Here is a 10653-nt window from a genome sequence, read left to right as displayed (position 1 = left end):
TCCGCGGCTCTCGGCAGGGCGGTTTGAGCGAAGTCAATGTGATAACCTGATTGGTTTTCCTAACACTGCACAGAATCCAGAGTGGGCGGTCCGCTCCCCCGCAGCGCCCCGCCCCCGCCCCGCCCCCGCCCCCCGCCGCGCGGAGCGCCAAGCTGCGCTGCCCACCGTGACACCCGGGCGACATCACTGCACTTGGTAAAGCAGAAACGAAATCCCACGTGTGGCAGTTGCTCTAAAAAAATATCAGTGCAGTCAGGCCCCATAGGGGGAAATATATCTCTATAGGATTAAAAGTTGCTTTTATTGTAAAATATGTTGGAGGGGAAAAAAAAAAGGTCCTTTTACATGGTTGGCTTTCCGTCTGCTGTCGGACGCCTCTCTAGCAGGCCCTGCACCCGGGTTCCTGATGTTTGCTTTGCACGTGAGGCCCTCGCCAGGACCCTGCCCTGCTGGCGGGACCTCCAGGCCAGTGCCAGAGAGAGGGAGGCAGAGGGAGGCAGAGGGAAGGAGACACCCTCCACCCCCGCCTTGCACCCGCGTCCCCCAAGTGCACGCCCACACGCCCCCTTCCTCCCCTCCCCGGCAGCTCCCTGCCCGCAGAACCTGCACAGGAAACCGGCGGAAGTCAGCGCCCGGGCCGCGGCTTCCCTGCAGCTGGAAAAGGCAGGTGCTCGGAAGCCACGTTCCTTTCTCCCAGGACGCCCGGAGCCTGCGCGGGCCCTGCCCTTCCCCCCTTCCCCCCACCTGCCGCTGTCACTCCTGGAAAAGCATGTGCCCCGGTCTCCTGCTGCAACACCAGCTGTAACTCTAATGACAAGGTTATAACAGAAACCTAAAGAGGGTAACATGTAAATACTGTGTTATTTAGCCTACAGTACAGTAATCTGGATACAAATGAGAAGGGAGAGCCGAATTTCCTTTCCCCACGCTGCCTCTACTTGCCTACGTTAGACCGGCCTTCGATGCAAATCTTAACCTCCTGAGGGATTAGAGAAGGTTTAGGAAGAGTCAAAGGTGGCTCGTCTTCCGACTTCTCCAGTTTGCGGGTCTCCGGCGCCGACCACCTCCTCTTCCTGGTTGCCGTGGGCTTGCTGGGTTCGATTTTGGTGAGCAGGGACGCTGCAGGCAATGCTATTTTTTCTGGAAACTTGAGTTCGCCGTTCTCGGACAGCATCGGGGCGCTTCCCTGGTTGATGCCGTTCTCCTGCTCCGTGTACCTGTGTCTGCTGCCCGCCAGGCTGTCCGTCTTTGAATGCTTCAGCAGGACGCTGGCCGGATCCACGGGCGGGCCCTTTTTAACAGAGCCGTTCTTCAGGTTCTTGAGGGTCAGTGAGATGCAGACATCCCCAACAGAGAGTTTGGAACACGGCAGATCAAAGAGCTGGCTGGTTCTCTCTGGACAGCAGGATGACCATCCCTGTCCAAACACAAAAAAAGGGTACTCTACCAAAACCTCCACGCTGACCTGCGGAGACAGTGAGAGACAGAGAGCAAAGAAGAAGGAAACAAATGAAGACATTTTAGTCTTGTTTTAATTCATACACGCCCACGTGCCTAAGCCAAAGGGGGGCAGGGGAGGGAATAAGACTGTTCCACGATCCTCATCCGCCAACACACGCAAATGAGGCCCTTAATTTTTTGCTGTACCTGTATTTATCATATATAGGTGCTGGGTAGAAGCCAGTAAAAAAAAAAAAAAAGTCCATTTAGTGTTCACAGTATCATTTTACTGAGTATCAGCTCTATAGCTGGCCTCCCTTAAAACAAATGGATCGGCCCCCAAGGGCAATGGAACAGGTGCTCAGTGTTCAGCCCTGGAGCACAAGATACAGTCTTGCACTTTCTCCGCTCACTGGGCAAATGCCAATCTCACGTATGACAGAGCTGATTAGGAATCAGAATGAGGCTGTATGTAAGGTCCACCAGGCAGCACTTACCTGTTTATATCACTGTATCCCTGGCCCCTAAAAGGAGACCTGGTGTATGGCTGAAGCTTAATAAATATTTATCGGATAAATGAGCCGTGTACTCAAAACCTGGGGACAGCAGAGCCGGTGAAGGCTGGAGGAAACAGGCAGGGCTTCCCCGTTTTCCTGGGACCCTGAAGGCTGGGCAGCATTTCGAGAGGATTGAGGGGTGGGCAGTGTGGGCAGTGTTGGGGAGAGCTCGGTAAACTGGGCAGAGAGAGCAAGTACTTGGCCCGTCCAAGGTCAAGTTCCAGGTACTCAAATCAGGCTGTGCATTGGTTTGAAAACCACTCCCCAGAATGGGGGGCGCTCACTATCCTCCCAAAAGCTGCTGTTTCCTCTGCCACCATGTGCTATGCATGCACTGTGCTAAGTAAATAAGCTGAAAAAGTCCTGGTCCCAGAGTAGGTCACAATCAAGCAGGCAGAAGAGGTCCAGGAACGTAGTAACTGCCAATCAATGTGGCAAGTAGGGTGATAATACTTTACTACAACATTAAGTTGTTGGAGGGCAGAGAAAAGGCATAGACCGGTTTGAAGAAGAGGTGATTAAGGAAGTCGAATACACTGTGCTAAGTTTTAAAAAATAATCAGGGTGGAGTACAGGTGTGGATGCAAGGAGAAGATATTCCTGGAAGTGGAGATACATGAACAAAAGGCAAGGAGACAGTGGGTGTAGGGGTTTGCAAACTGTCCAGTGAAGGTCTTACTGTTGCCATTAAGTAAGGCTGAAATGCACTTGAGGTTCTAAAGGTTTAATCTGCCTAGAAATTTATTTTCTTCAACTTTATGCTACACAAAAAAGAAAAAAAACCCAATGAAGTCGTTTTAAAGAGGCAATTTTCAGTGGCTTTTCTAGAAGTAACAGAATAGGTAATTCGGACCAATCTTCTTTCTCGCTGAGGACAACCAAATACTCTGAACAAAACCCAAGTAAACAAAAACTAAGGGCAAAATGTGAAAAAACTATTTCTTATGGCACTAGACAGAAAATAAGGTAGTGAAAAATCACCGGGGAAGGTTCAGGGAAAGGGTGACAGTCTAGAGATTTAAACCTGGTGTTTAGGGCTAGTTTCCTCCAAGGGCATTTGCACATTCCAAACTGGAATAGTTTCAAAACCAAGTGGTCTGGACTTTTTGTAATCTCAAGAGCATGGTGGGGGTGGGGAGGAGAAGGGAATGAAATTCAGGGTACCCTTCAGGTATATCAACGGGAGGATGCTCTCTGGTGAGCTCCACTCTTTTGGGCTGTGACTCCAAAGTGCTCTACACTCTAGAAGTGAGGTGAGCCAGAAGCAGACAGGCCTTCTCAAAGTCTGAAGCTCAGATTTTAATCATCCTAGCCCCTAAAATCAGGGTAAGGTCTGAATTGTCTCCAAGTAAAAATAATTATTTGCAATTATTTCCAAATAAAAGACATTCAATTAAAAAAGAGGGATGAGGTCCACAAATAGACCAGAGGATGTGAATAAAAAACCAGTAGCAATAACAGATAATAGCAACAGACCCTCGGGGGCTTCTGATGTAGGATCATCAGATACGCAGACATTAAAATGACCTAGACTCAGGTCATGATCTCACCATTTGTGAGTTTGAGCCATGCATCAGGCTCTGCGCTGACAGTGGGGGCCTGCTTAGGATTCTGTCTCCTTTTCTCTGCCCCTCCCTCCTCAAAAATAAATAAGCATTTTTTAAAAAGACTTAAAAAAAGGGGGGTTCCTGGGTGGCTCAGTCGGCATCATGATCTCACAGGTTTGTGAGATTGAGCCCTGCATCTGGTTCTGCACTGACAGCGTGAAGCCTGATTGGGATTCTCTCTCTCCCTCTCTCTCTCTGCTCCTCCCCTGCTCATGGACACACACTCTCTCTCTCTCAAAAATAAACTTCAAAAAATATTAAAAAAAATAACCTATGCTTATAGTATTTAAGGAGATTAAAGACAAGCTTGAGGATTTTGGTAGAGATCTAGAACCTGTGTTCCAAAGATCCATGGAAATTCTAGAATGAAGAAACATATATTCACTAAAATAAAAAACGCAATGAATTTTACAACAGAATAAATGTGGCTGATGACAGAACCTATGAACTGGATTCCTGAATTTGAGCTTCGGAAGAAACCATGCAGAACGAGACACAGAGACACAAAAATCACGGACACAGAGGATATAGGAGAGACACAGAAGACACATGGAGAAGACCCAACAGACAAATAAATTGCATTCCACCTGGAGGAGAGAGAGATCACGGGGCAGAAGTGACATTTTTTAAGAGATAACTGCTAAAAATTTTCCAAAATTGGTATGAGACAACAATCCACAGATTCAAGAAGGTCTAACCCCTAAGTAGGAAAAATATTTTTATTTTTGTAAATTATTTTCATGTTTATTTATTTTTGGGTGAGAGAGGGAGACAGAGTGCAAACAGGGAAGGGGCAGAGAGAGAGGGAGGCACAGGATCGGAAGCAGGCTCCAGGCTCCGAGCTGTCAGTACAGAGCCCGATGCGGAGCTTGAACCCACAGACCGTGAGATCATGACCTGAGCCGAAGTCTGACGCTTAACCAACTGAGCCCCCAGGCGCCCCAAGGGACTATTTTAAGTATCATGTTCCTTCTTATCTGTATCAAAACTCACATTCAACGATGAGTTCTGGGTTGCCAAAGAGGATTTGTTTTTCCCACTTGTCTAAGTCTTTGTCTATGAGCTAAGCAAGCCCAACATCAAGTGCAAAGATTACAGGTGGGGAATTTTTGATGTGTGTTCATATTCAAGCGGAGATCAGAAAAGCCCAACCGAAAGAACTTGGCAGTGAAAGTGACAATTGTGGACTGAACACAAGTTCTTTTTAAAACGGCTATTTTGAAGATTGTGATTCCGACTTTGGAAGAACTAAGATGACTGACAGTGGGAGGAATCACGTGAAATTCCTTAAATGAAAAAGTTACTGACAAAAAAATGGAACTGTTTTGTCCAGAAGACAATGGAATATCCTTAAAGCACTAAAGAAAAAGAATTGCCAACCAAGTATTCTGTATTGAGCAAAAGGATCCCTCAGGAATGAAGGCAAAATAAAGACATTTTCCAGATGAATAGTAATTAAGAGAAATCACCACCAGAGATCTGCACTAAAGAAAATGCTACGGAGTATTCTTTAGGTAGAGGAAAAAAATCAATCTAGGTGGAAGTTTGTAGATGCAGGGAAGAAGGAAGAACAATGAAAATGATAGATGGAGGTAAGTCAAAATAATATTGACTATAATAATATTAAAAACATTCTGTTGAATTTTATACACAGGCACACATACACAAACACATAAGTAATTAAAATACCCCCCAAACCTAGGGGTGCCTGGGTGGCTCAGTTGGTTAAGCTTCTGACTCTTGATTTTGGCTCAGGTCATGAGCTCATGGTTTGTGAGTTTGAGCCCGTGTCAGGCTCTGTGCTGACAGTGCAGAGCCTGCTTGGGATTCTCTCTCTCTCTCTCTCTCTCTCTTAAAATAAATAAATAAACTTAAAAAATAATGAAATATCCCCAAACCTCCAAAGTAGCACATTTCCATGTAATTTATATGGATTGTGGCTTTCTAGTTTATCTAATCTTTTTTGATAACTATGATTTATCTGGTTCTACACACACTTATTAAGGGATATACTTTATTTGCTCCATAAAAGGCACAGTATTTATAGAGGGGACAACTGGAGTGAATTTATATGCAAGCTTATTACTATAGCGTGCGTGTGAACAGGAGCCCATATAAATGTGCATATTATCGGGGGGGAAAACTTCATTGTTCTGGGCTATTTTAATAATGTAAAGAGGGGCGCCTGGGTGGCGCAGTCGGTTAAGCGTCCGACTTCAGCCAGGTCACGATCTCGCGGTCCGTGAGTTCGAGCCCCGCGTCAGGCTCTGGGCTGATGGCTCAGAGCCTGGAGCCTGTTTCCGATTCTGTGTCTCCCTCTCTCTCTGCCCCTCCCCCGTTCATGCTCTGTCTCTCTCTGTCCCAAAAATAAATAAACGTTGAAAAAAAAATTAAAAAAAAAATAATGTAAAGAGAGCTAAAGATTCTTGAATGTCCACTACCTGTCAAACATTTACGTACGGACTTCACAAAAAATACTCTGTTTATGCTCACAATAGACTAGTGAAAAAAGGTACTATTGTTCCGATTTTACACATAAGAAACTGTATCTCCAACAGATTAGATCACTTGCCTAACATCCTAGCTGTAAGATCATGGAATAGTGATTTAATCCCAGTCTTTGGCCCTCCAAACCATTTTCTTTTCATATGCTCCCGATTTCTGCCCCTGTGAACAAAGCTATTATAGTCCCACTAAAAGAGAGGAATTTAACATTCCCACGCCCCCCAACAGTGCTAAATGTTTACTTGAAATAAGTAAGATCCAATGGCATGAGCTCATGGATTTATTTCATCATTCAGAAAATTGTGAAGTACTGGGGGCCTTATATCTACTCATACAATTCTAGTCTCCCTACATAAGTGGGTGATGAGGCTGCTATTCACTTACAGAATTGCATTACATCACGCACACATGTATATTTGCATATATGTATGTACAAATATACCTACAAGTCACAGTATCATATCAGGACGCCCACTGAGTTCCAGATGGGAAGGACCCACTTGGAGCTGGCTCCATAAATCCCATCCCCAACCTCTTAGAGCGTTAACATCATCCAGAAGGAACAAATCCTGCTTCAAGCGGGGATTCTTTAAAAAACATTTTTTTAAGTTTATTTATTTTTGAGAGAGAGAGGGAGAGACAGAGCACAAGCAGGGGAGAGGCAGAGGGAGAGGGAGACACAGAATCCGAAGCAGGCTCCAGGCTCTGAGCTGTCAGCACAGAGCCCGATGCGGGGCTCGAACTCACGAAGTGTGAGATCACGACCTGAGCTGAAGTCGGACGCTTAACTGACGGAGCCACCCAGGTGCCCCTCAAGTGGGGATCCTTTAGCTGCAACTGAAAGTCACAGAAACAACGTTCTCAAGTGTAAATACCTCATAAGAATCTATTTGTTTCCTGTTGGGATGAGCACTGGGTGTTATATGGAAACCAATTTGACAATAAATTTATATAACATATATTCTATATAAATTATATGTGTGTGTGTGTGTGTATGTATGTATATATTTTAAAAAAAGAACGTATTTGCTTATCTCTGCCTAACACCAGTCGGAGGTAATGTGATGTTCCTAATATCATAAATCCTATTTCTAAACACAATGGCCTCTTTTTTGGCTTTGCCTTTTCCTAGATGATCCCTTCTACTGGGTGGAGTCTGTCTCCTTGCTGACAGACAGCCCAACATCTACTAATGGACAGGTTCCTGGTGTGGGAGCCATAGTCTAGAAACTCCTCAGACCAGCCAAGAGTTCATATTCTGAATATAACATTTACTGTCTACGCGTAAACCAATCTCACTGCAAACGTCTACACGTTACCAAGTATCTGTTGACTAATTTTTAAGAAGAGCTTGTCTTCGAGGCCTTTATAAGAGGTAACATCACTGACGATTCCAACAGCTATGACGCAGATCCATATGCTTCCCATTATACACACCGTAATGTTTGGGGGCATTTTGAAAGCCCTTCATTACTCTTTCATCTCAAAACTCCAAAGGCAAGTCTTAGAATTAAATGCTGCAACGTGGTCTATAACTTGAACAGCCTAACCTAAAAACTCATGTAAGAAAAGAGAGGAGGAGAGAGGAGAATATTTGATATGTGGACTAACGGGCTGATGATAATAGAATTTATTTCTAACTGGATAGGTTTGGGAAAATCTTCTCTACCCCTTCAAAGGCTTGCTCTTGGTCCCTTCCTCCTAAATTCTGGCTTTGGCTCTTCCCAGAGAAGCTCTGCTATCCTGGGAAAAGATGCCACATCGCCCATCCTCAGCTGAGTCTACGCAAATTAGGGGAGAAAGACTATTCAATAGGGGTGTCTGAGCGGCTCGGTCGGTTAAGCGTCCAACTTGGCTCAGGTCATGATATCACAGCTGGTGGGTTCAAGCCCCGTATCGCATCGGGCTCTGTGCTGACAGCTCAGAGCCTGGAGCCAGCTTCGGATTCTGTGTCTCCCTCCCTCTCTCTCTCTCTCTCTCTCTCTCTCTCTCTGTCTCTGTCCCTTCCCCACTCGCACTTTTTCTCTTAAAAATAAATAAATATTTTTTTAAAAAAGGCTATTGGATAATCTGATCATTGTAAGCAGTGGACTTGCATGGCTTAGGCCAAATGTTCTTTTTGTCCTTACTAATTACTAATTACTTATCCTCGCTAAGATTTATCCTCACTAATTACATAGACTGAATTATCTAGATAATGCATTTCTTTTGTCTGCATATATGTGCCCTAAAATAAGAATTTTCTCTCTCTTTGGTGAAAGTCAAACTCTTGTTGCACATATCTCAAATAAGCACACTACAGTATTCATAACAAACCTATTCTTATTGCACAATTGGGTTTGTCAGAAGGATGTAAGCATCCTTAAAGGTTAACTGATCATTAATAGTTCCTGAAGAAATCACACCAAGGGATTTTTCCATGAGAATACACGTGGGAAGGTCTACCTGCTTGAAATTCCCTTGACGAAGAAAGAGCATTATCTACCTCAAAGCACGCCGCCATTGCCAACAGGTACTGGTTTCCATATGAAACATAGATGGTGGGATTCGGTGACATGATGTTACTTTAAACCAGAACAACAACTATGTGAACTGCTTGCCCTGGAGACCCATGTGGGTCTTCCCTACGGTACCAAGAGCTTCAAAATATTACTGATCAAGGATTCACACTCCAGAGGTTGCAGTCACGTTCACTACGTAACCCAGAGCCCCTGCTAAGTGTTAAGGACTGGAGAAGAGTTCCTGTGGTCAAAGATCCAGTTCTCGCCTTCAGTGGGGAGGCAGGACGTGCAGATGAAACAAGTAACTTCACAAGGGCGTAGTTGGATAATGGCAACCATGTTAGCTGATGGCGTCCACTTGGGTGTCTATGGGCCACTCAAGCTTTACGTGTCCAAGATAGACCTCCTGATATGCTCCTGCCCAATGGCGCCTGCTCTGTTCTTCCCCCTCTCCGTGAATGGCATCCCGATCTTCCAGGGGTTCAAGTCAAAGGCCTGGGAGTCACAATGTACTGGGCTCTTTAGCACATGGCACACCTCCAAATTACAAGCAAATCCTCTTGGTTCCCTCTTCCAAATATATGCAGAACGAGACCATTTCTTACTGCCTCCACCACCACTGCCTTGGCCAAGCCAGCTTCTCCCTGGCAGAAAAAGCTGCCATGACGAGCCCAACGTGGCCTGCGTGTGCCCCTCCCCCTACTCACTGCACTATAGCGACACTTGTCTCCTTGTTGATCCTTTAAAGACACTTGAGCATCTGGGTCTGGGCATTGGATGTTCCCTCCATGTGGAGTCCTTTCTGCCCTGTGGACCATGGTCTTCCATTCCCCTTTTCAGAGACAGCTTCACTGACCATTATTTAAAGTAATGACCCTCCGTCCCTAGTATCCGTACCCTCTCTGGGTTGTCTTATTTTTTCTCCTATCACTTCTTATCTTTTGATGCATTAGTTAAAAAATTTGCTGATGGGGCGCCTGGGCGGCTCAGTCGGTTGAGAGTCCGGCTTCAGCTCAGGTCATGATCTTGCAGTTCGTGGGATCGAGTCCTGTGTCAGGCTCTGTGCTGACAGCTCAGAGCCTGGAGCCTGCTTCAGATTCTGTGTCTCCCCCCCTCTCTCTGCCTCTTCTCCGCTAATGCTCTCTCTCTCTCAATAATAAATAAACGTTAAAAAATAAAAAAATAAATAAAAACAAAATACAAATTTGCTTATACATTTGTTTGCCTGTTTTACCGACTCCCCCAGGATCCCCTTAAGACCATATGCTCTGGGGAGGGGGGGGGGGATGCTGAGATGTTGCCTGTTTTGCTCAATTGTTTTATCCCCAGAGTGTGGGATACTTTCTGGCATATTCAGCCCCGTTTGCTTCCCGTGTGTAAAAACACTGCAATGCCACCACTGGCCAACAGAGGTCAATGTTTAGACACTGAAAGGCTCTGCCTGACCTTGCTTGTTTTCACCAGCTGGGACTAAATTGGACTTTCGTCCTCCCCAGGGAGAGGAGCAGAACCTTCCCTGGGTCTGGCTCCCCGCTGAACAGGCAGCTTTCTGGGCTGAGCAATAGCTGCCTTAACTCATCACTCCCCTGTCAGGCTGGTCATGACCTCACCGAATCATACTTCAGTTCCCTTTTGCTCTTTCAGAGGGGCTAACGATCACTAATTCATTTGATGATCATGTCGGGGTGCAAACGGTCTCTGATTAAACCCCAACGAAACTATATTCAGGAGGGCAGTGTCATATACGACCGAAGCACGTTACATAACTTCTGGCAACTCGCCACAGCCCATTTTTTTTTCAACCCATAAATACATTCTTTCCCAAACACTTTGAGCAGTCTGCAGGATAAAATGTGACCATGAATAGCTTTTGTCCTATGTCAGCTTGAGGCCCCTCTGCCTTTCATGTCTGGAGGCCTTGTAGCCAGCACCCTCCTTTTTAGGGGCGAGTTACCTCTCATCCTCTCCCACCCTTTCCTGCCCTCCTCCTGCTGCGGCAGGCACACCCCTTTGCTCGCTCCCCCCACCTCTTCAGCCCCCTCC

At 45.7% G+C, this 10653-nt stretch overlaps 1 protein-coding gene and 1 non-coding gene across 16 annotated transcripts in view; both read right to left on the bottom strand.

Moving 5' to 3' along the window:
* Positions 1-262: 262 nt before the first annotated feature.
* ATXN1 (ataxin 1) overlaps positions 263-10653 on the bottom strand; it is a 416282-nt gene continuing 405891 nt past the window's right edge. For all 15 annotated transcript variants that reach the window (XM_086706199.1, XM_086706203.1, XM_086706202.1 and 12 more), the window contains one exon: positions 263-1465. In XM_086706199.1, coding sequence (XP_086562325.1) covers positions 935-1465 — 531 coding nt within the window. In that variant the 3' untranslated portion in view covers positions 263-934. The remainder of the gene's footprint in view (positions 1466-10653) is intronic.
* LOC112853825 (small nucleolar RNA SNORA40) lies at positions 4567-4692 on the bottom strand. Its single transcript, XR_003222949.1, has one exon. It is a non-coding gene; the product is annotated as a small nucleolar RNA SNORA40 (small nucleolar RNA).

This window comes from Puma concolor, chromosome B2 (assembly GCF_028749965.1).
Source record: "Puma concolor isolate L17-30 chromosome B2, mPumCon1.1.hap2, whole genome shotgun sequence".
NCBI lineage: Eukaryota > Metazoa > Chordata > Mammalia > Carnivora > Felidae > Puma > Puma concolor.
The sequence above is the reverse complement of the archived record's forward strand: the minus strand, read 5'-3'. Positions and strand labels throughout refer to the sequence as shown.